Here is a 27,933-nt window from a genome sequence, read left to right as displayed (position 1 = left end):
GTGGGCGGAAGGCGGTGACCCGCGCCTATAGGCTCCGCGGGACACCCCGCTGGGACCGGGCCCACTCCGAGCGGTGCTGACCCTCCGTCTGTCTGCGCTCCAGCCGCGTCCCACCGCGTCCCGCCGCCTGCACCTGCCGCCCAGCGCTCAGCAGCCCGGCCACAGCATGACGGACCAGGCGGCCTTCGACACCAATATCATCACCCTGACCCGCTTCGTCATGGAGGAGGGCAGGAAGGCCCGCGGCACGGGCGAGATGACCCAACTGCTCAACTCGCTCTGCACCGCGGTCAAAGCCATCTCCACCGCTGTGCGCAAGGCGGGCATCGCGCACCTGTGAGTCAGGCCTCTGTACCCCCGGACCCCTCACCTTGGCCTCTCTCTCTCTGGCAGGGGATCTGCCGAGCAGTCCGATGTCTGATCCTCTGCCCCTGCTGTCAGTCTCTCTGTCTGACATCTGGGACTCTCTCTCCCTCTCTCTCCCTCCCTCCCTCCCTCTCTGCCCCTCTGCAGAAGCTCAAGCGGCACTCAAGCCTAGTTCCGCCTTCCATTAAGCTTCCCACCTGGAGGCCTGTCCCACAGTCCACAGCTGCATCCACCCTGCCGCCTGCTCCCCTGGGCTGAGCAGCCTGCCTTAGCACCCCTCTGGCTTCCTCCTGATGAAATTGGCTGGCCAGGTGGGCACCTGGCCTGACTGCCATACCCATCCTAGCCTCAAACAGGAAAGTGCTGGCCCAGGTGCCTTCCTTTCCCTTTCTTTTCTTCGACCTCCTTCACTCCCTTTGGAATTGGGGTCCCAAGTCAGGTTTCTAATTCAGTATCTCCTTGACCCTAGACAAGTCCTGTTAGGAGCAGTGAGTGGAACCCCCACTGCGAGGAGGCCCTCCGTCCAGAGCTTTCAGGGGCGGCAGTGCTGGTGTGCACAGGGCTGCAGGAGGTCTGGAGTGGGGCTTGAGATGCTGTATTTCTAAGACGTTCTTCTGTGGTAGGTGGTGCTGAGACCGCTGGTCCGCAGATCACATTGTGTTTAGCAGAGCAATCACAGGACATGGGGATTCAAAGAGTACCTTCTTGTGTGGCTTGTTGTAAGTAACACAAGTGCCCTTTGGTTTATTCTGGTGTGCACGAGCATTTTATGTTTAGACTGGTCCTCAGTATAGCTGAAGGGTGCCTGGGTTTTCAGATTGCCCACACTCCTTCCTAATATTTCCCACACTTAGGAACACCTTAAACATTGTGCACAGTGCTCTTAGCTGATCTGAAAAAGTATAACCCCTGTAACCTAGTTTCCTTTTCTGGTCAGCTTTTTGCCTTTGGTCCCACAGTATGGCTTGGTAGAGCTAACTCTTTTTTTTTAAATTTTTATTTTATATTGGAGTATAATTGATTAACAATGTTGTAATAGTTTCAGGTGTACAGCAAAGTGAGTCAGTCATACATATACATGTATCTATTCTTTTTCAAATTCTTTTCCCATTTAGGTTATTACAGAGTATTGAGCAGAGTTCTCTGTGCTATACAGTAAGTCCTTGTTGGCTATCTATTTTAAATATAGCAGTGTGTACATGTCAATCCCAAACTCCCAACCTATCCGAGCTAACTGTTAAGGAAGGAGTGTAACATCACATTTATTTTCAGATGTCAAGCAGGGATGGGACAGTACGTTAGGAAGGTGGTGATTCCATTACTATTTCACCTATGGTCCCTCTTAATACATTTCTAAGGAGGCTGTGCGTTAGGAAACACACTCAATTAAAATCTTACTTCAAATTTAATTTACAATAAGTAAAAGTGTCCTAACAGCTTTATCTGCCTTTGAAAACCAGGGAGCTTCTTCAAAAAGAGTGCTTGTCATTTCTTGTATTATTTTAAACTGTGTCAGCACCTTTCACAACCCCAAAGAGACTCAGAAACACAAGATCTGCTTTGAGGTGCATCTTTCCCACCTTTTAAGTAATGTCCGATAGTGGGACCTTAGGTAGTGGGATTTTGATAGTGGGACCTGGACAAAGGGTGCTAATGTTGGCTATATAAATTATGTATATTTTTACACTAGGTACCTGTAAATACCAGGTTAAAAAAATATTGTTGTTGCTATAATTATAAATTCCTTAATAAGTTGCACTCAACAAACATTCAAACCACTCAGAAGGACACAACGGGAAAAGTGAAACCCACCTCTACCCATTCCCTGGGGTATCCACTATTCATAATTTACTGGTTATTTTACTAGATACTTCTTTTTTTATGTCTTTTTTTTAAAATGGGAGTATAGTTGATTTACAGTGTTGTGTTAGTTTTTGGGTGTACAGCAAAGTGAGTCAGTTATACTAGATACTTCTTTACATTAATATAAATTTATACATGGATACATATTTCCATATGACTCTTTGTAAACAGCAAACAGAATGGAATCACACTTAATGTATTCTTCTGCAGTTTGCCTTCATTATTCAACAATATATATATTCCACATCCTTCAATGTTAGGACATGTAAATCCGCCTCCTCCTTTTTAATTGCTGCATTGTGTTCCACTGCATGGACATGTCATGAGCTATTTGACATCTCCCATATGTTTGGGCATGCCACTGGTCTTTGACTATTTCAAACAGCATTGTACCTGTGAAATGGGTGTTGATGCATGGCCATGTGGGTGGCTGGCAGAGGAGGACATTAAGTACTCCTGTGGGAATATAAGTTTGACTGTCTCAGTATCACATGTAGTTGAGCGGGGGGCAATAAGACAAGATCTTAACCTAGGCCTCCAGAGTACACTCATGACTTCGATATCCTGGATGAAGAGGCCAGCATGCCTGCAAATAACTTGTTAGTGCTGGTGACTTGCCCTAGAAGGGCGTCTAGCCAGAGCGACAAGATGATTGCAGGTTGCGGGAGCCTTGCGGAACCAGTTTATGGAGCTCAGCCCTGACTCCTCATTAGGGACAGATCAGGAGTTTAAACGTAGAGCCTGAAGAGCGCTCTCTCTCTCTCTCTGTCTCTTTAGTTCTAGAAGAGACTGAGAGATGAGAATGATACAGAGTTTATGCTGTAGGAAAAATAGTACAAGTATAGAATTATAAAACAATAGAGATCTGAAAGATACTTTCCTAGAGGTACCAAAAATATGATGTGGATGCAGAGGACTGTGGAGTATCAAGATAGGCATTTGCAATGGTCAGGAAAAGATGGTCATAGGCTTGATGGCTGGAGAGCATTTTAGGCTGGGCCATCGTGTGAGGAAATGTACAAAGTAGGAAGATGTTGCTGGAAAAGTTGCTCATTCAGTTTGACTGAAGCCTTCAAGTATTGTGGTGGGGCATTTGCGGGTGTTAAATTGTGGCTGCATTGGGGGAACATCAAATGGCAAGGGTGAATACTTTATATTTGGGGGGATAAGCAAAGGGGAGAGGTACAGGTTTTGTTTTTTTTCTTTTTTTTGCTGTATGTGGGCCTCTCACTGTTGTGGCCTCTCCCGTTGCGGAGCACAGGCTCCGGACGCGCAGGCTCAGCGGCCATGGCTCACGGGCCCAGCCGCTCCGCGGCATGTGGGATCTTCCCGGACCAGGGCACGAACCTGTGTCCCCTGCATCGGCAGGCGGACTCTCAACCACTGCGCCACCAGGGAAGCCCGGTACAGGTTTTTGAATGGGGTGGTGGAATGAATGGAGATTCATCTGGGGCAGTTATGGCTGGAAGTATAGAGTTAAAAGAGAGAAAGCTAGGACATGTGGAACACCAACTGAAGAGGCTCCGGAGAGCTGAGGAAAGCAGCATTCAGAGCTAGGGGATTAGAGGGGAAGAGGGGGAGGACCTGGGAGAAGTCTGGGTGGGGGTGGGGGAGAAGGACAGCAAGGGAGGTTCTCAAAGAATCCCGAGAGCAGGGCTGTGCTATTCAAAAACAAAAACAAAAATGAAAAAACAAAGAACCCCCCCCCCAAAACCCAGAATTCCAAAGGAGGAGCTGAGTTTTAGAGGCTGGAGAAGGGTAAGAAGATGATGCTGACGTTTTGGTGATGTGGAACTTGAGGTGTTAGAGGGCCATACAGCTGGGGATGTTGTCCAGGCTGCAGTTAGTTGCGACAGTCTGGAATTTGGGTGTGAAGAGCTGACTGAAGATTAGGCCACTGGACTTTGGCACATTCACCCTCAGGCAAGAGGAAGAGGAGAAGAAAATTAGGACCCGGTTTAGCAGAACGGGAACATGCAAGGCTTTAAGAGCATTTTTTTTTTTTCTTTTTTTTTGCGGTACGCGGGCCTCTCACTGTTGTGGCCTCTCCCGTTGCGGAGCACAGGCTCCGGACGTGCAGGCTCAGTGGCCATGGCTCACGGGCCCAGGCACTCCGCGGCATGTGGGATCTTCCCGGACCGGGGCACGAACCCGTGTCCCCTGCATCGGCAGGTGGACTCTCAACCACTGCGCCACCAGGGAAGCCCTAAGAGCACATTTTGGAGAGAGGTGGAGCTGGGCTCAAATTCCTGCCTCTGCTATTTAACTTCTGTGAGGATTTAGGCAATTGGCGTAACATCTCTGAGCCTCAGCTTCCCCACCTGTAAGATGGAGACAACTTTTTTTTTAATCCTCAAAGAGTTGTATGCGGAGGAACTGAGTTCATTCAATTGATACTGTCATCATTGTTTTCCTAGGTTGAAGCTTTTTGTTTCTGGAAAACAGATAGCCTATATCCTGCTTTTCATTCCTTAGTAGTTGCCCACATGCATTTCAACAGGGATATATTCCAGGCTAGAATATTATATATTAAGATGACTTTGCTCCCTCAGATTGGTTACCGGAAACTTCCCATCATGCTCACGTGACATCGGGAAAACTTTCTTATAAATATGAGGTCACTTCTGTTGTTTGGTGGAAGAAAATAATAAATAACTTCAGTTTTAATTTTGGGATTACAAGTCAGTTAACACATACTTGAGCTTATCTTCAAGTTTGCAGAGTTTACAATCTTAAGCTTCTGGAAATTTTATCATAGGTATCTTATATTCTTGAATTATCATCTCCATGTTACCAAAAAGGAATTGTAACTTCCTTTCCACACTAAACGCAGAGCCAGCCACATACCACCCTATTTGCTCACTTGGGGCTGGCATGAACTCAAGCGAACCTTGGGGCCTTTGAAGCTGCTCTGGTTGACACCTCTTCTTCAATGTATAGTCGTCCCTAGGTATCCACCAGGGATTGGTTCTAGAACACCCAACAGATACCAAAACCGCGAATGCTTAAGTCCTTTAGGTAAAATGGCTGCGTACCGTCCGCCCTGCGTGATCTCGGATTCAACTAACTACGGGGGGAAATTCGCAGATGCAGAACCCAGGATACCGAGGGTGGCCTGTATTTCTCATACGACCTTTGGATGTTCTGGGGTGGGTGAATGGTTGGTCATTTACTTCAGAATCAATCAGTAACAAGTCATGTTACCTTCAACTTCAGTGATAAGGATTAAATAATAATCTGCCTCCCTTTTTCTTCTAAAAATGAGCTCTTCCACTTGGCTCTCGTGCATGCTATCTAAAGGGTGGCCTGCTTTACACTGCCATGCTGACATCAGAAGGAAAAGGTCTAGTTAGTTAGCAAATCAAGGAAGTCATCGAAAGTTCTTCCCTAAGTGTGGCCCTGGCTCCGGTCCTTGTGTCTAGGGATCTGCTTCAGAAATGTGAAAGGAGGCTTTCCCCTGACCATCATTAATTACAGACTTTATGGCTGTGAAATGGCTGTAGAAACCGTATGCAAATTTGAAAAACCATGCTAATATTTAGTCCAAATATCTAAGGATTTAAAAATACTGGCCAAATTAACCTATCCTTCTAAAGAGTTTCCCATCATATGAATGAAAATGACTTAACAGTTGTTTCAAATTTTCAGTGAGGTTTTTATAGTAAGCATAAGAGGAGATATTACAATACTCGCCCTGTGTTGTGGCCAAAAAAAAAGAAACAAAACAAAAAGAAGAGATATTACAGACAGCAGCTTCTCAAATTGATTTTTCTCCCCAAACTCCAGAAAGAGAAATTTTGTGTCTCTGGGGGTTGAAAAACAAACAGTCACAGGGGCATAAACCCTGACAGCATAAACTACAGGATGCTGTGCTGCCCTGAACTACTTGGGCTGCAGGGCCAACTAATATGAATAAAATTGAAGTGACATATCATAAGCATCTCAAATGAAATAATATTCCCAGGGAGACTTCAGTCAAATGTGAACTTTGAGCACTTTCTTTTCTTGTCACTTAGTTACCTGTGACACTGTTCCGCATTGCCTGTCTTCCCAGAAGCTGCCTGAAAAACTGGTTTAGAAGTCATTTCCCCTCCCCTTCATCAACCAACCTGTACAACCAATCTGTGGGCTCTGTTAAGAACAGTGATGGCTGCCATGGTCTGCTATGAATCAGGTGCATCACGTGGGTTAGTCCTCACCCTTACAAAGCCTGGAAACAATCAGGGAGCTGAGACAACTTGATGGAAGTCATATAATCAGTAAGAGGAAAGGCAGAATTTGAACCCAGGTCCCTGGTGCTGTGTTCTTGTCAGGACCCACCTTGCTTCTCAGCATGGTTGTATTACTGCTGCGGGGAGTTAGAGATGCAAGAGAATGATACCATTTCTTGTTCACTACCTTGGTGCCAGTCTCTGTTCTAAGCCCTTTACCTATGTCAACTCATTTACTCCCCCTCTCTACATACTATGACATAGATACGCTAAATTCCCATTTTACCAAAGATCAGATAAGCTAAGAGATTTGCACAGGGTTGGTTAACAAGTGACAGAGCTGGGATTTGAACCCCAGGGTCTAGAGTCCCAGCCCATGGAGGAATGTGCCTGATGATGCTGCCTTTTCCCCTGCGCGTGCCCATCGGGTTATACAGTAAAGGCTCTTCTTCTATCCTTTGGGGCCTTTGATGGAATGATGACTGATCAGAATGCAGAAGAGTATTGTTTCTAAGGGATTTTCTGAAAACTTAGGAAGAAAATAAACTATGTGCTCTTCGGCTAATTAGTTCCTTGAGGATTTTCTTAGGGCTTTTTTCTTCTGTCAAAGTTGTAGAAGCCTTTCCTGCTTCCGGCTTTTCATTGATCCATGGAATGTGTTCCCTCGGGGGTCTTGCTTCCCTTCTGGGGGCCCCTCCTGAGGCATCTTGGGAGAAGCCTGACTGAGCGTTTGCCTAGTCCTGCCTCATCATCCCTGGGCGGGATGACACAGGGCTGTGTGAGAAACTCCTCGTGTCATGGCTAACTTACTGCACTAAGGTGCAACGTACAGAATCTGAGATGATTGGGTATAGACTCAGATATTGTCACTATTGACATGGCAAGCTGGGAATTCATTCTCCTGAATCCTGCTTCTACCTTAGAATCACTTTCCTGGGACTTCTGGAAGACTTTCCTAACACAAGGTCTCACCAAGGGAAACCCTCCCAGAAGATGACCTAGAAGAGTTATAAAGTGCCTGAATTTTGAGTTTGAGGGTCCCAGAATCATCTATCCCCATGTTTTTTATGCTTCACAAGCAACTGGAGGATAGATGGGGAAAGGTCCTTCTGGTTAGAACAGAGGAGGGACCCTCCATGGGAGTAAAGAGGAGGAAGGAGGGGTGACCACCCAACCAGGCAGGGAGGCGGAGCCATCCAGTGGTCTGCATGGTTTGGCCATGAAGATGGCCATTTCAGTTCTGGTGTGGTGAGTGTCCCCTACAGCGTTCATCCTGCAGCTGTTATATGGCCCCTCCCGACTCCCCGTGGACAGCTGATGCCACTCTCTGTGACCCAAGGGCAGGATCCACCTCAGAACCCTGGAACGGCAGTGAGGAACCTGGCTGGTGGTCTTGGCTGGACAATCCAGCTGCCCTGACGCTGACTGTAACCTCTTGTAGCCCACCGCATGGGAACAAGACTTTGAGGCTTAAAACGTTACTTACATAGGGCTTCCCTGGTGGCGCAGTGGTTGAGAGTCCGCCTGCCGATGTAGGGAACGCGGGTTCGTGCCCCGCTCCGGGAAGATCCCACGTGCCGCGGAGCGGCTGGGTCCGTGAGCCATGGCCGCTGAGCCTGCGCGTCCGGAGCCTGCGTTCTGCAACGGGAGGGGCGGCAGCGGTGAGAGGCCCGCGTACAGCAAAAAATAAATAAATAAATAAAAAGTTACTTGTATAAATGTGCACAGAGTAACTCCTCCCATTTGGAAATATGTGAAAAACAAATTCCCTGTTCCTTTGGATAAATTACTGACCCAGAGCTGTTTTTTGGAATCATTACTGGCTGGCTTATTTGGGCTCTTTTAGGGCTTTGTTATAGCTTCATTTTCGTTTGAAAAACATTCAAAGTATCCTTCAGCCGGAACTGCTCCTTTGCAGTGAGATCTTCCTTGACCATCTAAACCCCTTGCCCTGCCATCCCCCAGCATCTTGTTTCATTTTAGTAGAGCACCCGTCACTATCCAACATGATCCTATTCATTCAAAAGCACTTGCTTGTTTCTTGTTTGCCTCACTCACTAGAATATAAGCTCCATGAGGGCAGGGATCTCATCCATCTTGCTCAGCACTGTAACCCCAGCACTCAGCACAGTGGGGACAATAGATATTTGTGGAATAAATGATCACTCACACAGGCCTCTAGGAAGCTTTTGAGTAAGAGGAACTGAGGCCTGACTGTTCTTCACCTATCTCGCTGAGCCAGATACCCAGAACAAAGTGTAAAGTAGGCTTTTCCCATGCCTGCCTCAGTGCCTTGTCCAGCTGTCCCAGCCTCCCAGGCCTCCCTGGAACTGTCCCCATAGGCCGGTCCCTCTGGGGACTGCCAGTGGCTTCCTCCAAATGCCAAGGTGCCGCTCCTATACTTATTCCTTCGGGCTTGGGTTTCCCTTCTCTTCAGCGGATGCTTTTCAGCAAGTATTGCTAGAGGGCCTACTGTGTGCTGGAAGCTGGGACACAGTGGGGGAAAACATACCCTCTGTCCTCATCCTCATGGAAGTACAGATTAAACAACCATGCCAACACGAAGATGATGAAGCCTGGGGGATCTTGAAAGGCCCCTCCCCTCCCACAGTATTGCAGATCCCTAATGAGTGCTTCCTTTAGCGACCAAACAAGGGACTTAACATGAGGCGTGAAGGGCTGTGCTAAACCCTTTGTGTATGTGTGATAAGTGTATAATCCTCCAACAGCCCCATGAAGCATCATTACCCTCCATGGTCATGATTGAGAAGGAGGACTCTGGAGAGAGCAGGGGACTTGCAGAGCTGAGGGCTGAGCCAGGTCCCTGCCGCGAAGCCCATGTTCTTTTCCATCAGCGTTATTCACCCTCCTGAAGTCAGTAGTGACTTTAATGGTGGAAGTGTCAGGCTAGGAAGGAGAGCCAGTGGGTGCCAGTAGGGCCACTGAGGAAGATGCAGGCCATTGAGATGTTGGCCCCTGCCAAGCCCTAGTTCCATCCGGAATTCGGCTGCCTTCTTTCTTCATCAGTGTCGGCCTCACAATTGAAATGAGAAAGAGACTATGTGGAAAGAGAAGGGAAAACCCAGCTGCAAGTCTGATAGATCCCTTGGTCTTCTACTCATGAAACAGGAGGGACATGATGAAAAGAAGTGGGAGGAGGGCTGGAGGGACAAGACGCTGTTTTCCAGGTGGGCGAGGGAACGATGCTGAAAGAGGCAACACTGGAGAATGGGCTTGATGCTAACTGGAATTACCTCCAGGAGAGTCAGGCCAGATGAACCATTTGGGTTCAGACAGTTTCTGGTGTTGGCTCAGTTTTGTCCGGCAAGAGACATGCAAGTTATGTTTAGAGAAAATGCATTTTCAGGAGATGAGCAGCGAATGCCATGACAATCAGTCCCCAGGCAAGTGCTCCCAGCAATCTCAGCGAAGGGCGCCATGGTACCCCTTCTCTCCCATTCTCAGCTGTTTGGTGGTATCTTCAATGCTCCTACTCTTTCCCTTCCCACCTCCAGTCTCTTATCTGGTTCAGTGCATCCTCCTTCTAAAACATTTCCGCTCCTTTCAGTGTTCTTCCTCAACCCCAGGCTATGACAACCCTCCTCTTCCTTCATTCTAACAAACTAGGCTCCATTTTGGACCAGCCACTTGGATTCTGGAAGCTCCACAATTACTGACTTGCAGATACCTTGAAAATAAAGTAAGGACTCCAGACTTCCCAATCCCTTCAGCCCCTAGGACTCCTGCCAGAGGCAGTGAGGTGCCCTTAGGAGAGGCCTGGCTTGAAAGTCAAAGTGAGCTTCTCACCTCCGCTCTGCTGCTCCAGTTTAGAGGAGCCCATTGGTGTCTTGGAGTGAGCATCCTCCTCCATAAAATGCGGTAGTGGGATCTGTCAAATTTCTTTTCTTTTAGGGTCTCATCAGCTATAAAACCATAGATCCCGTGGCTTAGTTTCCCTCTCAGGCTCCTTCCCACCCAGAAGGTTTCTTTGCTTGCTGTGTCTGTCAACGGATTCATTATGCATTAGCTCATGCATTTGGGAGTGAAAATTGGTTCTTGGGGCAGGTGAAAAAAAATCAATCTTTTTGGGTGTGAAATATATGTACATACGGTGCATAAACAGATACACACTTTATCTGCAATATTAAAATTTCATGGGGGAGTGTGTTAGGGGAAAAAAACCTCTTTAGGAGCCATAATGAAAAAAAAGCTTGAGAAACATCGATTTAACCACAAAGGTGTGCTGGGTACCATGATAGGCACTGGACAGGTGAATGACAATATCTCCTTCCCTCCAGGAGCCAATCCAGATGGATGACCACCTTTCTCATTCTATTTCTCCCAAACCATGTGTCTCCTTTCCTTTCTTCTAAATCTTACCAAATGCCCTCTTTGAGTGAGTTTATAGATGCATTGACATATTCTGGTGGTCATGGCTTATATTTTTGTATCTTTTCTTTCCTGTAGCTATGGAATTGCTGGCTCTACCAACGTGACGGGTGATCAGGTGAAGAAGCTGGATGTCCTCTCCAATGACCTGGTTATTAATGTGTTAAAGTCATCTTTTGCTACCTGTGTTCTTGTGTCGGAAGAAGATAAACACGCCATAATAGTAGAACCTGAGAAAAGGGTGGGTCTGCTACACTATTGAGGATTTTAATGTAATCATTTTTCTTTCTGGCTTCATAAAGGACTCCACTTGTTCAGCCAAGCTGGATTCCTAAGACACAGCCTAGATCCCTCCTGAACCATCAGTCATCATTTCACAGATTCCACTTCACTGCCATATCTCAAACTGTCCTCTCCTATCCACACTTCCACCACAGGCCATGCCGTTATCATCTCTCCCGCGTGCTCATACATGGGAGAGACTCAAATATACTCATACTCATCTCCACTTCTAACTTTATTGTCATGTTCAAGGCTCTTCAAAGTCTGGCTCTGTTAACTAAGTCCTTCCATCCACCCAATTCCCAACCTTCATAACCAACCTTCCTGCCAATCTAAGCTGTTCGTATCAGTGATTCATGCATTGGAATCCTATTAATCTTGTTACCAAACTCAGGATGCTCAAGAATCCAATACTGAGAGACAAGTGTTGGGTAAAAGGAAAGATAGCCTTATTGAGGCAGCCAGCAATCCTGGGGAGAAGGTAGACTCATGTCCCAAAGAACCAACTCCCTGTTGCCGATCTGGGGGCAAGAGTTTTTAAAGGAGAGTTTCAGGGGTGTATAAGCAGAGGGAGGGGGCTACATGCAGAACAGCACAGTTAGCTCTGATAATCATCTTGAAATTGGCCATGTGGTGGTCTGATCAGTGTCATCTTGATTGTTTTTAAGTACAGCTAATCTTCAACTCCAGGGTCAGTTTGTTCCCATCTCCTTGAGGCCAGTTCTTAAAAAGAACTGTGTAAGATGGAGGAGCTTTTGTCATTTCTAGTCTGGGCATCATGTAGTTAACTTCTTCCACCTGTGGGAAATTCAGTATCTGCAAAACAGCTTAAAGGATATGGCTCAGAATATTATCTATATCCCATGAGGAGGAACTAAAGGTTCCTGAGTTTGTTTAATGACTAAACTATTATTATTTTGTCTTATTTGATTGTTTTCCTTTGTTTTTTCATTTTCTCACTTCTCTGGTTAAACTTATTCTTTGGCTAAAGTTTTTCTACAGACAAGAGGCAGGCAGAGGACATTGGGGTGGGGGGAATCTGTCTTAAGAAAGCCCTGTAGGGTCCTGCTCAGTTACGGTCTGATTGCTTCTTGAGGGTAGAGAATGACTTATATTCTTCTCTGTATCCCAGCCTCTAGCACAACATTGTAGGGGATCAACAAAAAATTATTGTTGAAGAAGTGAATGAAAGAGTATATCCAGCTTTCACTGAACAGCAAAAATCATGTAATAATAATAACAAAAAAAACCCCATTTGAGATGGGTTACTATCTTTCCCTGTTTGAGATGAACTGGGGACATGAAGGAGTAGGATGAGAAGAAAATCAATCAGAAGATGAATTTAAAGAGACTGCCTGATATCCAGTCTGCGCTTATAAGAGGGATGGGGAGCCACATCTGATTAACTTGTTTTACATCATTCTTTTTTTTTTTTTTTTTGCGGTATGCGGGCCTCTCACTGTTGTGGCCTCTCCCGTTGCGGAGCACAGGCTCTGGACGCGCAGGCTCAGCGGCCATGGCTCACGGGCCCAGCCGCTCCGCGGCATGTGGGATCTTCCCGGACTGGGGCACGAACCTGTGTCCCCTGCATCGGCAGGTGGACTCTCAACCACTGTGCCACCAGGGAAGCCCTACATCATTCTTAAAATACACTACGTGTCAGATTCAAAGTTCATGTTGTTCTCTGCTGGGCTTCTGAAGGTACTTGGCAGTTTTAGGCACGTGGATTGAATTTGTTGTTTAGTATTCTCTATTGGTCTGCCCAACTTCTCTGAGTACAGTGTGCCTTCGTGGTAAGCGTGTTCCTGTTTTCCTGATGACAGTTTCTCCTGCGTCAACCAAGGTGATTTGTTAGAGCAAGCGGTCAGGGAATCAAAGAATTGCCTTAATTTGATGCAGAAATTTAACAACCACCTCTTAAAGTGGCTAATTTGGAGGTGGAAAATCTCCAGTGGTGTGCTGGTAAGCTGGCTCTCTATTAGAAAAAAAACCCTCTGATTTGTAGCACTTGCCACTTTCAACTGTGCAAATGGTCCCCCAGAGTTGATTTTGAGCTACCAACATGACATCACTGAAAACAGAGTTGGGAAGAGATGTGCACCATTGGCCCTTGAGAGCTGACTCCAGCCAGCTCCCACATACCCCTGAAAATCCTATCCAAAGAATTAGTCTTTAGTAGTCCTACAACAGCTGAGGGTTATTTCCTTTGGGAATTACAGTAGGGATATGGTTGAGAACTCTGTGCACTGTAACCCCAAGTATCATCTATAAGAACTGCATGAAAATATTCTTAGAGATCTTTTCCTTTTTCTTTTTTCTTTTTTTTTTTTTGCAGTATGCGGGCCTCTCACCGCTGCGGCCCCTCCCGTTGCGGAGCACAGGCTCCGGACGCGCAGGCCCAGCGGCCACGGCTCACGGGCCCAGCCGCCCCGCGGCACGTGGGACCCTCCCGGACCAGGGCACGAACCCGCGTCCCCTGCATCGGCAGGCGGACTCCCAACCACCAGGCCACCAAGGAAGCCTTCTTAGAGATCTTAATGTTGTCTTTGCTTCACCTGAGATATTGTGTTTTGCCCTTATGAATAAAGTTTTGTTTCTCTTCTTCCTTTGACTGCCAGGAAACTCCAACCAAAATTATGATTCATTCAAATCAATGATATAGGAAATTATTACTTAATTATCTGTATTCCTCGCCTTCATCTATATCTATGCCTCCTATTCTAAGTTGTGTTTCCTCTAATAGTCTTTTGATATATATTTCTTGTTGTTATTTTCACTCTGTATACCACCTCATACCTTCCCTGACAGAGTATAAATAAGACACATTTCTTGAATTTTCGCCTAGATTCCCTCTTTTAACCCCTTAGTGTATACTCTTTATTTCGTTACAATGTGTTCTTTTTTTTTTTTTTCGGCTGCATTGGGTCTCTGTTGCTGTGCGCAGGCTTTCTCTAGTTGCAGCGAGCAGTGGCTGCTCTTTGTTGCAGCGCACAGGCTTCTCATTGCAGTGGCTTTGCTTGTTGCGGAGCATGGGCTCTAGGTACGTGGACTTAAGTAGTTGCAGCACACAGGCTCAGTAGTTGTGGCTCACAGGCTTAGTTGCTCCATGGCATGTGGGATCTTCCCGGACCGGGGATCAAACCCGTGTCCCCTGCATTGGCAGGCGGATTCTTAACCACGGCGCCACCAGGGAAGTCCCAATGTGTTCATTTTAAGTGTAAAGTTGTGTCTTCTTTTTTTTTTTGCTCAGGGTAAATATGTGGTCTGTTTTGATCCTCTTGACGGATCTTCCAACATCGACTGCCTTGTATCCATTGGAACCATCTTTGGCATCTACAGAAAGGTAAGATGTCATAGATCAAGCTCCTGGTTTGGGACCAAAAGGAGAGTTAAGGTTGAACATCCAGTCCTGTTTCACTATTGGTGGCACAGCCAGAAACCTTGTGAGGCTTGAAATAGGTTTATACGTCAAGTTCTGACTTTTTAAGTTCTGCCTTAACGGCATAGTGAAAATCTATTAGGTTGTTAAAAGAAAATGTAGTTAAAGGTGGGTGGGAAGAGAAAGATATTTCACTCTTTTAACTGTACCTTGCTTCCTTTTGTGACAGAAAATAAAATTAAAAACAAAAGAGACAGTGTAGGGTAGCTGCAATGATGTAACTATGTGAACTGAGAATTGTGAGAGTGTGACAACAATCGAGAGTACTTATATCAAAATTGTCCTTTAAATCCTCTAAATCAGGGGTCTGCAAACTATGGTCTCCCTGGGCCAAATCCAGCTCATTGCCTGATTGTTATGGCCTGTGAGCAAAAAATAACTCTTGAATTTTTGAATGGCTAAAAAGAAAATCTAAAGAATAATATTTCATGACCTGTGACATTTATTTGAAATTTAATTTTCACTGTCCATAAAGTTTTAATGCTATATGGTCAGCTCACTTGTTTACTATGTTGCCTCTGGCTGATTTTGCACTGCACAGGCAGGGTTAAGTGATTTTGATAAAGACTGTGTGACAGTAGAGCCTAGAATATTTACTATCTGTTGGTTTATGGAAAAAGTTTGCTGACTCTGCTATAAATTATAGAAAGCACACTGGTACAGTGAGGGGATCCAGGCTCCTGCCCTGGGTCTTTTCTACTTGGGTGACCTGAGCAGGTAACTCTACCTCAAAAGTCTCTCTTCCCTTCTCTTACTTTAAGTGTGTGTGTGTGTGTGTGTGTGTGTGTGTGTGTTTGGGGGTGGAGGGGGGCGGTTTGGTGGAAGTGCATTCAAATATATACAAGTGAAAATAGAATGAATGGCCACGGGCCCATCATAAAAAATGATGAAATCTAAAATATGTCATCTTGGCTTCAGCCTTCTTGTTTATTTTAGAAATAAAACCTCACAGATGCCTTTGAGGCTGAGCCCTTTCCTTCATCTTAATGGACGAGGTGGCTAGTTCAGCCAACCTCTGAGGTTCCTCCAACTTTCCTATTCTGGGATACAGAGGCCATAACTTAAGAAGCGAGACCGCAATTTGTGCTTTGTTTTTCAAAGTGACTTGTTGTCTACTATTGCACATAATCTCCTTTCAAACATGGGAAGTAGGACCGCAATGGGACAATTCTCTTTCCTCATTGAAATGTATCTTGTGTTTGTCTTGGCCGGGAGGCGGATCAGTGTGAGTAACTGAAAGTTCTAATACTCATACCAGAAAGACAAAGACAAAGTAATTAATCTTTTCCAAGTCATACCATGAAACATCCCATTCTTGTTATAGACAAGGAGGCATGTAATTTTACCTGCAAGTTATCAGATCTATATAGTATAGCAAGAGAACTTTGCAGCAAAATTCTTCATGTGGAGGAAGACTTCTGGTAATGACTCAACCAGAGCTAAAGCAACACTAATGTTTGCCAGCCCCAGTTTCCACCTTAACCCCCCAAATAAAGACCCTTTTTAAGGGAAAAAAAACCTAGAAAACCGACACTGGCTATCAACTAAAAAAAAAAATCAAAACAGCCTGCAACAGCAACTCGAATTACAAATGCTAGAACAACTCAACAATGAGTCTCCACACTCTTCTCAATAGACCTGAAGTGACTCTCTTAAAAGACCGAAAGAGGTGATGAGTGTCACCATTCCCTTTAAGTCACTTCAGTTTTCAAAAGCCTTATTGATTGTTTGAGGATTTATGGGGCATAAATATTGACCGTCTGATGCTTTAACAGAGACCTTTCCTGCTTTCCGTAAAGCTGGATCTGGGCTGGAGTTCAGCTCCCTGGTGCAGCTGCTCAGTGGCATAACATTAGTTGGTAACTGGAACTCGGAAACAGTGATCTGGTCTTGCCCACATGGTGCCTGAAAATAGGCTCCAAAGGGATCTCTTAGGGCCTGTGGTCCAGTGTTTCTACGAAGTTCCTGCCACAGCACCTTCGGAAGGGTCACCCCACCTCTGGCTGGAGACATTCAGAAAAGGTAGAATTCTAGAGTGTTAGTCCAAATATTGGGTCAAAATCTGTCTCCCTGTTGCTCATATGGCCTTTTAGAGCATCAGAAAATAAGACTCTTTTACATGCTTGGAAATGGCTTTTCTGCCTTCCCCTCCCCTTCTTTTAAATCTTCTTTAAGTTGAATATCTTTCATGTGAGATGGTTTTTCGACCTCTCTAGTGTGGTCACCCTCTATTGGATGCCATTCTAATTTTCAACACCCTTTAAAAATATCCAGTCCCCACGACTAAAAGCAGAGTTTCAAAAGTGCTGTAGAAGCTTCAGAATCCAATTCACTTCCCTTAACTGGACACAGGGAGACGTAATAGCCATATGGAGTGTGGTTTCCTGACATTGATGCTTACTAGCTCTGTGGGACCTTGGGCAAGGTAACCTCTTGTTTCCATATCCATAAAGGGGAGATACTGAAAATTAAGCATAACGGCAATGAAAATAGTGCCTGGCACATAAAAAGTGCTCTATAAATGGTAGCTATTAATATTACTTGTCTTGTTTTTTGTATTAAGATTCAACAGAGAGTATCACAAATCAAACTAGCTTGAGGAAGGAAAGGAGGGAGGGAGGGAGGAAAGAAAGGAGGGAGGAAAGGAAAGGAAAATTATCGGTTCATGTTAACTAGAGAGTCCAGTGGGTAGTACAGCTGCATTCAAGGACTCAGATGACATAAACGGGACACACTTCCTCTCCGTCTCTATTGCTCCCTCCTCTCTGGTGGCAAAATGGCTCCCAGTAGGTCTGGGCCCACATCCAATCCTTTCAGCAACTCAAACAGAAGATGCAAACCTCTTTTCCAACAATTCCAACAAGAATATCATCTCATTGGCCCTGATTGTCTTGGCTTTAGGTCATGTGTCCATCTCTCAATCCATCACTATGGCCTGAGGCATGCAGTGATCTGATTGGCCAGACCAGGGTCATGTGCTCACTCCTGGAGCTGAGGGCCAGGGGGGTAGTATTTTGAGGAAGGTTAAGGTGCATTTATCAGCAGAAGGGTGATGGGTGCTGGCCAGGCAAAATCAATGGGTGTTCACTGCAGATTATAAATACCTTGAGAGCAGGGACCTTCTCTTATATATTTTTTTGTCTGCTAGGCAGCCTGGTACAATAGTAGGTGAACAATAGTGGCTGAGTTACTGGACACTCTGCCATATGCCCTATGAGACCTTCTAGGGAGGGTTTGGCTGCCGCTCTGAGGGAAGACCGTCTGATGATAGGACAGCCCCACCCCACTTCTGCCTGACTTTCTCCTCCACCACCTCAAGTCTCCAGAATCCATGGTGTCTTTCGTACTCTATATGGAGTGACGTGGATTAAAACAGAGCAACACCTACAGCAGGTGGTGGCCTGGGCTAAGTAAAGGTAGGGTCCAGACGCTTTTTAATTTTGTCAAGTGCTTTCTGCACATTGGTCCATGAGCATCCGCATGAGACTGTAATGGATTCCCTTGGAACAAAGGCATTCATTGCTGAAGGTTTGGAGGAGGGAATTCATACATTAGAAAGGGGGACGGGGTAGAAAAGTATTCCTCCAAATGAATGACTAGATGGAATTATTTTGTCTTTCTTTTGAGTATATGGATCATAGATAATGTTACCATTTCTTATTCCATGCAAGGAAGTTGAAGGCTGAGATTATTTGGTGACAGTGTTTCAGAGAAAGGCTGTTCATCCTTGTGCCACAGACAGACATGGGTGGTTCTGGATGAGGTGAAACTCTGGGGGACTTTTCTTGGTGGAGAACTGACTACTCCAAGCCTAGGGGCTTTCAGTCAACTTACTTATTTACATGTTGTCTTTGTCTTATTTTGTGCTGCACTTTCAGGGTTAAGTAGTTATGACAGAGGAAGCGGTTAGAGCCTGACTGTTTTCCTCCCACTATGTCACTGGCTTTGAAGGAAGCTGGTTCCTTTTTCAAGGTTGTACACTGGCAAAATTTGGAGTTTGAGAAACAACTCAAATTTCTGATACTGTGTTTAGTCTGTGTTTAACTGCACTGCACTACCCTGTGAATACAAACCAAACTAAATTAAATAATTTGACCCAACGCAACCAGCCAAGCAAGCAAGCAACCACCTAGATGAAAACTGTTAAACACAAAGATTGGAGACAAGAGGAAGAAAAGAGAGAAATGGCTTTTGTGACATTTCCTTTTACATGAGTAGTTCTTAAGCTTCAGTGCAAGAGTCAGCTATGGTGCACGGTAAAATACTCCCAGGGCCCACCTTAGAAAGTCTGACTTAGTAAGTCAAGGCTGCAGCCCCAGAATTGCACTTTAAATAAGCATCTCAAGTGATTCTGATGTACATGGTCTCTGGACCACACTTTCAAAAGTTATAGGAAGAAATTACCAGGAATGTATTTCTTTTTTAAAATATTTATTTATTTAGGCTGCACTGGGTCTTAGATGTGACACATGAGATCTTTAGCTGCGGCCTGCGGACTATTAATTGCAGCATGCGAACTCTTAGTTGCAGCATGCATGAGGGATCTAGTTCCCTGACCAGGGGTCTAACCCAGACCTCCTGCATTGGGAGCATGGAGTCTTACCCACTGGACCACCAGGGAAGTCCCATACCAGGAATGTTTTTGCTGAGATGACCTCCATCTCTGGTATCATGATATAGATAGATGCCCTTACTTATTCTCAGCCCCTGGAATCTGTGGTTGGGGAGAGAATAAATGAAATTGGCAGAAGCTGCCCATTTTCACTTCTGTTTAAATTCAAGTAGAGAATATTCAAGCTGAAAGATTTGTTTGAGGATGTTTTGAGAACCATAGAAGCCAATTGTCAAGTGTTAAGAAGGTAATTATCAGTTAGTAATCATTGATTAGGAGCCATGCCCTTAAGTTTTTCCTTTCCTTAGTATTAGGGAACAAACAGTCACAAGACCCAGTGGGCTGTGTTTTTAATAAAAAACAAAGAAAAGATTAGAGTACATGTCATGTTCTAAATGTAAGTATTGTTTCATTAAATTTTTGTAGTTGTGTGTGCGGGTGCATGTGTGTTGGTACTGGTTTGTGATGCAAAATGTATTTTTTGTTTACTGTGGGTCATGGTCAAAAAAAGGGAAAGCATTTGCCCTACACTGTAACAACTCTGGAGAGAGATTCTCAGTTGCCGTATTTCTGAGACTTTCTTTGGTGTGTGAGTATGGACCACACTGCTCACTGGAGTATGTGCTGCAACTGGCAGGAGCTCATGAAATTGATTTCCTTACCAGACTTGAAGCCCTGCAGCCCAGTTTTAATTTGTTTAAATAAAGATAGAGTAGGCAGGGGAAAGACATTGATGACTGTAATAAGATTAAATTAGTAGGAGCTGGCAAGGAGGCATGCTCTTTTTTTGAGAGTGATAATGGAGAGATGAGGGAATATCAAATTAGTAAAATTGGAGGAGGACCCTGATGGGAAAGAAGGATCCAGATGCACGAAATTTGGGGTTTGGTGGGAAGGCCGCTGTGGTAATATAATCAGGATATTACTGATGTGAGGAGGAAGGTCTCTCTGGGAAGATGCCCTATTTCATTACGAGAGCACCTTGATAATGCATCTTGCTAATGGATGAACTGCAAAAAAGAACCACAAAACAGAACACAACAAAAAACGTGTTGTGTTTTCTTTCTCGTCCTAGATTTCAACTGATGACCCTTCTGAGAAGGATGCACTGCAGCCCGGCCGGAACCTGGTGGCTGCTGGCTATGCACTCTACGGCAGTGCCACCATGTTGGTCCTGGCCACGGCGAATGGAGTCAACGGCTTCATGCTGGACCCGGTGAGAGACCCCAGGGGAAGCTGGGTGCTTCGCTGGTGGCTGTGAGTGAGTGTTTATTGTGTGTGTGTGGGGGGGAGAGGCAGTACCTAGAGGTGGAAGATGAGGCCCGTGAAGGGGCAGAGATGATGGGTTGGGGAAGGGGGGAAGGGAGATGGAGGGACCACCATGAGAAGATTATCGAGGTGAGAAATGGTGTCTGTCCAGAGCATAAGGAGTCTTTCTTCCACGATGAATTCTTTAGAGTGGACGTGACTCAGCTGACTCAGATGCCCACTGGGCTGAGCAGGCCACACAGATGAGTGGAGTGTGCTGGGAAAGGATGGTCAGGGTGGTGGCAGGGCAGTGGCGGGGCACTGGGGAACTGGGGAGGTCTGTCAGTTGTTACTCCTTGGGAATAGAGGCTCAGTCTTGCCAAGGCTTCCAATGTTTCAAGAAACACTGGATTTTTAGAAAATGTAATGTTTCTGGATGTGTAAAACACTGTGCTAGCCAATTAAAACACGTTTGTGGACCAGATGGGGCCCATAGATGGTCTGTTTGCCACCCACGCTATCCATTACTAGCTTATTTTCCTGAGGTGAATGGGTGTCCCGGCTGAAGCAATGGACCACCTCATTTCTTCAAAATTAGCTCCGAAATTCATTTGATGTGCACGTGCACGCAAACCTTCAGTGAACCCTTGTGGTTTTGAAAGGCTTTGACGAACTCAAGGAAGTGAAAATAAAGAAGGAAATGAAGATAATTCCTTAGTCTGTCCAACTTATAGAGAAAAACACCCTCGGGAGCTCCCTGGTGGTCCAGTGGTTAGGACTCAGCGCTTTCACTGCTGGGCCCCAGGTTCAGTCCCTGACAAGACTAAGATCCCACAAGCCACGTGGTTCGGCCAGAAAACAAAAAACGAAACAAATTCCTCACGGAGAGGAGCCCAAGGTGCCATGAAAAATATTCATTAACAATTTTTAATTTGTGGATAATTTCTTCCACATGTGTATTAATTGGACTTCTTTATTTATTCTGTTAGATGACAGTTTCGACAGAGCAGATGAATTGAGCAAAGAAATCTCTTTACATATTTGGCATAACTAAACCCACCGTTGAAATGAACTCCACAGAATCATCTTCCGTAGGTCGGCACATTCATTGTGCATTGGGTCCAGTGTCCCAAGGGAAAAAGAATTGAGGTTATAAATACCTTTCAGTTTTAGAAATGTCCTCAGATGACATTAATGAAACTATTTGGTGCTTTTTGCTGACAGACCGAACACCAGGTACGGTCAGCTGCTAGAATCCTGGGAGGGGCCGGTTGCTGGTGGTGGGGCCTCGAGGTTTGTGGGCGGCGGGTGGGAGAAATCGGAATGTAGGCTGCCTCTGTCTCCCGCACGCTTGCACAACTGGACTTTGCCTCCTTGGAAGCACCCGAGCTTAATAAATCAACAAGGGTAGGGAAACAGCACGAGTTTAAGCCTCCAAAGGAGGTGATTTCAGGGTAAAGTAGTGGCAGAACCCGAGCGAAGTTCACTCTGAGCCCAGGGTACAGTTTCCGAAATCACTGATGTTTTGGGTTTATCCTCTCAGCAGGCGTTTACCGCTTCCCCAGACATTCCTCTGGTAACTTCTCTGTTACCTTTCAGTTGATGGATGTGTGGAAAACATGAAACCTCTTCTTATTTCCAGATTGCAGACCTTGTGTCGGGGAGTAAGTCTCTGTGTGTTTGATAGTCTTTTGTCCACCTCACACTTAATGGCCACTCAGTGTTTGGAGGCTGTGCTACCCCCTGCTGGCTGACCTCCCAGAGCTGATGAATGCCTGCAGGGTAGAGGTCAACCTAGTGCTTTCTTTCATTTTGGCTGACAGTTTCCGCTAAGAAGACCACAGCAGCTTTATTTGCATTTCTAGCAGGCTTTAAGGTTTGAAAAGCTTTTCAGTCTCTTTCTCCCATGCAAGAGACTAACCTCCTTCACAGCTAGGATGTTCTGGCCAGGTACCAGGGCGGGGTGCCCGCAATGCATGGCTTCATGAGCACCTGTTGTGTGATGCCTTCATTTTCCAGACTTTTACCCAAAAAACCATAAAAGAAAAAAGAAAAGAATCACTCACAATGACACCTTTCAGTGACCACTGTTAATTCTAGTCTCTTTTCTCCCCCTACCCTCCTCTCTCCCTCCCCCACTTCCTCTCTACTTCCAACAGGAACCAAGCTTTGCTATGGGAATAAGTGGCTGGGGAGAGATGTGTCCAAGGTGGGACCTCCCTTCTTAACTCTGTCTCCTCCCCAGATGGGCGGAGCCTCAATCACTCTCTTATCAGGGACGCGTAGGAGCCCCAAGCAGTCCTCAGTCCAGAGCTATAGGAGTTATGTGACACCTTACTCCAAAGCTCGAATCTCCTTTGAAGAACCTAAGCCTTAAAGGCATCAGCTTAGCACTGGGACTTTGTGGGAGGCTGAGTTCTGAGAAGCACTCTGTAGATCAGTGAGCAAAGGCACCGGAAGCTATATATGCTGTGAATCGAAACTCACGGTGCTCGGGGGAAGTGACATCAAGATAGAAACGAACAAATGGAAAGCTAAGAGCAGCCATGAACACTTTGGTGTAACTCAGCTGCCCATCTCTCCCGATATCCTACCTCCTGTCTGCACCAATTTTTTTTTTTTCAAAGGCATGGGTGTCCCAGGCCAAGGAGAAATCATTTCACAATGAAATCATTTCACAATGTTACAAATATTGAATCATTATGTTGTACACCTGAGAGTAACAGAATGCTATGTCAATTATACGTCAGTTGAAAAAACAAAAAGATAAAAACCAAGCTCTTAGTGCTGAAGGACACACGTGACCTCAGGCCTCACGCCACCCCCTCCCACAGGCCTGAAGGAGATGTCACGGCTCCACCTTTCCTTCCTGTTTCACAGGCCATTGGAGAGTTCATCTTGGTGGACAGGGATGTGAAGATCAAAAAGAAAGGGAACATCTACAGCCTCAATGAGGGCTACACCAAGGACTTCGACCCTGCTGTCGCGGAGTATGTCCAGAGGAAGAAGTTCCCCCCAGTAAGTGAGGGCTGCGGGGTCGGGGTTGGGGGAGGGCCCCTGAGTTATGTGTTGATTCATGATCTACCCTGGAGAGAAAGGCGGCAGGGACAGAAGCGGGTGGATTCCACTGTGCTGGGGACTGGAACCTCTGCCCTGAGACGGCAACCCCTTTGCCACTTTCTCTTGGCAGAAGAAAATCAGGACTGTAAAGTCCGTCAGATGAATGAAGTCATGGCAATAAAACATGCTTCACTGCTGGGGTCCCTGATCCCAGTTGGTACGAAACGTGGTCCTTGCAGCCCAGGCCCCAGCCCTGTGGCACCTGAAGGATTTCTATCCGTCACCTCTAGACTCAGAGGATCCATCGTGGCATCTCTCTAAAGAGGTTACAAATCACTGAACACGAAGAGAAGAAATGGCTGTTTGTAGAGACGGTTCTATGTAGGAATATCCAATCTTGTCCTACTCTTGTTACTGAAAGCTCGGCCTCTCTGTACACACCGGTGCCGAATCGAATCTCGGAGACAGTTTTGGGTGAAGTAGAAAAGGATAGCTTTATTGCTGTGCCAGTCAAAGGGGGACACACTGGGCTCCTGCCCTCGAAAACTGTGTGTCCCAGGGACTTTCCTGGTTGTCCAGCGGGTAAGACTCTGCGCTTCCAATACAGGGGGCCCGGGTTCAATCCCTGGTCAGGGAACTAGATCCCGCAGGCCACAGTGAAGATCCCGCATGTTGCAACTAAGACCCGGCTCAGCTAGAATAAATAAATATTTTTTAAAAAGTTGTATAGAAAAAAGAAAGAAAAAGAAAGAAGGAAAACTATATGTCCCACCCTGGGAGGATTTGATGAGGGTTATATAACAGTGGTTCGAGGCTGGGGTCTCTGACAAGATTAGGGTGTGAGCAGGGCCTGCCCGCCTTAATCTCGTCTCAGGTGGTTTCCTAATCTTGACCAGCTTCTCTGGTCCCTTTAATCTTGCCTCAGGTGGTTTTTTAGCCGTTTCTCCCTTGATTAGCAACTGTTTAAATCTGCCCTTTGGAACTCAGGGAAGGTCATGGAGGCTGGAGTCTTGCCTACAAGAAACGGGGGACAAAAGGGCCTCCATGCCTGGGAGCCCCACCGGGCCTCACTCATTTTCACTCTTGCTTAATGCCATGGAAGGCTGCTGTGTTCTGAGGAAGAAGCCCAGATGTTGTTGGTTTGGCATTCAGGGCCCTCCAAGCTGGCCCCAGGCTCTCTCTCCAGCCTTATTATGTCTCCTTCCACCTTTCCCTAGAGATCCCTTCCTGCCCCCAGCTGCACCAGGCTCCTCCCAGGGCCCAAGGCGGACTGCATGTGCTTCTCTAGTTGTCCCACCTTTGGCTGGGCAGTTCCTGCTCCTGCAGAGATGAAAACCCCACCCTTGCCCCTTCTCCTTAGCTCTGCAAAATCTTTCGTCTCCTTCAGGGTCCTGCTAAATGCCTGCCCCACCCCGAGCCTGAATCCACCACACCCTCCTTAGGGCCTCCTCAGGTAATGTGAGCTATTGTAAGATGTAAGAGGCTGTCTCCATGATTCCATTTTCTGCTGCTTGGGGACAGAATTTTCATCCCATTTCCTAGCACAGCCCCAAACACACACCTTGATGGTGCTCTGTTTGACTATTGAATCAAATAAGCATAGAGGACATGAAGAGAGCTCTCTCTTCTGTAACCCTAACTATTGCTGGTCTTAACCTTGTAGGACAACTCAGCCCCCTACGGTGCCAGGTACGTGGGCTCCATGGTGGCAGATGTTCACCGCACCCTGGTCTACGGAGGGATCTTTTTGTACCCAGCTAACAAGAAAAGTCCCAACGGAAAGGTAAATAAGTCCCCTGAAGAGTGGTTGAGAAGCAGTGGATTTCATTTGCAGCCTGGGAGATTTGACTGAGGAAGAAAGGTCATGGTAGCTGTTATGCTCTGCAGTAGGGTGCCAAGGATGTCTGTGGCATATTCTTTTCTAGATTAAAGGCTGTCCTGGTTAAAGCCAGGTGATATCAGCTAAAAATGATCTCTTGAGAGCCCTTTCATTGCTAAAGATAAGTGATGATGCTATGGTCAGAGGGTACTAAAAGTGCTCTCTGCTTCCACTGGCTACACGTGGTTTGGCTTGGGCAAAATGAATGCCATTCATAAAATGAAATGAAACAGTCCAGCCTCATTACCAAGGCAGCAAATCACATATGCATCCCAAACAGAGGTCTTCTTTGATTGTTTTCAAAAGGCATAACATTGAAATGACTAGTGAGCTGACATTTGCTGCTTAGAAAATGCTACCTTTCTAGGGAAGGAAAGCATCTCTGGGGACACCTAGAGCTTTCAGGTAAGCTGCAACTGATGCATTGGTCTCATGCCCACAACCTTCTTACAAGCCAGGGGGTGGGCTGTGCTTGCTTATGCTGGAGAAGGGACACCCACTCTTCTTTGACACAGAGGGACAGTGTGTTTCCTTCTCAAGTATTGTCCCTTTGTTTTTCCCAAAGGACAGACAGGTTTTTCTTATTTTATTTTATTTTTAATGTGAGAGAAGGAATAGGAATAATCCCCGTAGTTAGAAATGGATGTATTTCAGATGTGCTCAGATCTCTGTTTATGGCATGTGGCGTCCAGTTCACTGAAAACATTAAAACATTCACTCTTACCATAGCCACCTACCTCGGGCATCCCAACCTATGTGATTAGCCTGCTTTATAGCACTTTTCTCTAATGCCTCAAAAAATTGTTCCTTAACACAAATATTGAGGTTCCTCCTTTTTCTTTTTTTTTCAGTTTTGCAAATCTGACCCTGACACCTGTATGGAAATAGAGTCAGGAAACACCTGCAAAAAGCTGTCTACTCAGTAGGCAGACTGCATGAAAATGCATACAATAAAAAAGTGAATATTTAAAAGTAAATTCCAAGATGTATAACATACTAAATCCCAACCCTCAAGCCTTAGGAGAATTGTAAAAGGAATGTGTACAGAGTTGCAAACAATATTATACTGTTTGGAGGAGCCAGTCTGCTTTCCAGATGTCTGCAGCCAGACACTACCATGGACTTTTAAATGCTTATAGAATAGGCAAAGCTCCATCCAAAACACACACAGAATCACTCATTAGGTCCAGTTTCCGTGCTATAAAGAGAAGGGAAACATCGGTTCTGCCAAAATGTCATTCGGTCCTGAGCCCAGGTGGTCTGCCTCACATCTGCATCAGGCAATCTATTGCTGGCTCTTGATGGATGGCTTAATTTAACCAAATGGTTAAATTAACCATCCAGTCTTAGATGCAACCTTGTGATGGAAAGTAAGGGGAAGTATCAGTTCATTTGATCAGCTCTGCACTATTTTGCTATGAAGCAGATCTCTTTTCTGTGTAATCTATTCTGTTCTGAGAATGCTGCTCTTGTTTTCCAGTTGAGACTATTGTATGAATGTAACCCCATGGCCTATGTCATGGAGAAGGCAGGAGGATTGGCTACCACTGGGAAGGAAGCTGTATTGGACATTGTTCCCACTGACATCCACCAGAGGGCGCCAATCATCTTGGGGTCTCCTGAAGACGTGACTGAGTTCCTGGAGCTATATAAGAAGCACGCTGCCAAATGAAGAGCTGGCCTTGCCCACACCAAACAGAATTGCCTTTTATCTGGACCTTTGATCTCACAGGGTGCTACCCGATTCTGACTGTGCATCAGATATTCCTAGACATAGAAATAAAAAGCATGGATATTTTCACCATCAAATGCTGTGTAATGCCTTATGCTGCCTAACCAAAATGCGATCTCAGTAATGCCACAGATGGTCACGATATGTTTTGAGTGGATAGAGGAGAAATAAACATATTCTTCCTTTTTCTAAAAAAAAAAGTCTTCATTGCTTTGTGCCAAATAACAGTAATAATAATAACAGCTAATGCATATATCATTAGATAACTCATTTAATCTTCATAACAACCTTATGAATTGAGCACTGTGAATAACCCATCTTGCAGTTGATGAAATGGAGGACCGAGAGGTGAGGTAATCTGCCCAAGGTCACCAGCCCATGAGCGACAGAGCTGGGATATGAACCCAGGCAGTCTGGCCACTAAACTCGAAGTTAATGAATCGCTTCTACTGTGTGTTGTCTGTTCAGGTCTGGGTGTGCAGAATCAACATGAGCAATGCTTTTAAGCCCTCCTGGGAACTGGAGAAGTGATATATTATCGGTGGTACCCATCTAGGACCTATTGGCCTCCTGTACATGGGTGTAACCATCTGAGGCACAAATGAAGGTTTAAGTTATTACTCAGTGATAAGTTCTTTATAAAAACATAACACTTCATTGAATTAACATAATATAATAATTCCTAAGGTTTAATTACCATAAAGAAAAGGATTCATCATAAGAGCAAGATTTAGGAAATACAATTTGTTGCAAACAAGCACTTTTCTATTAGGCTCTGTGTAAAAACAGTTCCTCCCTTAGCTGACCCTGGTTCTTTCTGGACTGGAATTCCAAGATTATAGCAAGTTATAT

The 27,933-nt window shown here is 45.6% G+C and overlaps 1 protein-coding gene across 2 annotated transcripts; it reads left to right on the top strand.

Annotated features, from left to right (window-relative positions):
* The first annotated feature begins 6 nt into the window (after positions 1 to 6).
* FBP1 (fructose-bisphosphatase 1) lies at positions 7 to 27,158 on the top strand. 2 transcript variants are annotated; one of them, XM_060155370.1, is made up of 7 exons: positions 7 to 336; positions 10,908 to 11,070; positions 14,362 to 14,454; positions 20,238 to 20,419; positions 23,245 to 23,428; positions 25,134 to 25,253; positions 26,830 to 27,158. In XM_060155370.1, the coding sequence occupies exons 1-7, from the start codon at positions 167 to 169 to the stop codon at positions 27,019 to 27,021; spliced, it is 1,104 nt and encodes a 367-aa protein (XP_060011353.1). In that variant the 5' UTR covers positions 7 to 166; the 3' UTR covers positions 27,022 to 27,158. The 2 variants fall into 2 exon arrangements, with proteins under 2 accessions (XP_060011353.1, XP_060011354.1); XM_060155371.1 differs by having other exon boundaries at positions 10 to 336; positions 20,238 to 20,378; positions 23,291 to 23,428.
* Positions 27,159 to 27,933: the final 775 nt, after the last annotated feature.

Source organism: Lagenorhynchus albirostris, chromosome 7 (assembly GCF_949774975.1).
Source record: "Lagenorhynchus albirostris chromosome 7, mLagAlb1.1, whole genome shotgun sequence".
NCBI classification, from domain to species: domain Eukaryota; kingdom Metazoa; phylum Chordata; class Mammalia; order Artiodactyla; family Delphinidae; genus Lagenorhynchus; species Lagenorhynchus albirostris.
Note: the sequence above shows the minus strand (reverse complement) of the source record. Positions and strands in the feature narration are given on the sequence as shown.

Bases quoted from the DNA above. Each gene is read 5' to 3' on its own strand.
- FBP1 (XM_060155370.1), top strand. From the start codon at position 167: ATGACGGACCAGGCGGCCTTCGACACCAATATCATCACCCTGACCCGC. The intron at 11,071-14,361 runs GTGGGTCTGCTA...TTTTTTGCTCAG, and splicing joins TAGTAGAACCTGAGAAAAGG to GGTAAATATGTGGTCTGTTT. The intron at 25,254-26,829 runs GTAAATAAGTCC...CTTGTTTTCCAG, and splicing joins AGAAAAGTCCCAACGGAAAG to TTGAGACTATTGTATGAATG.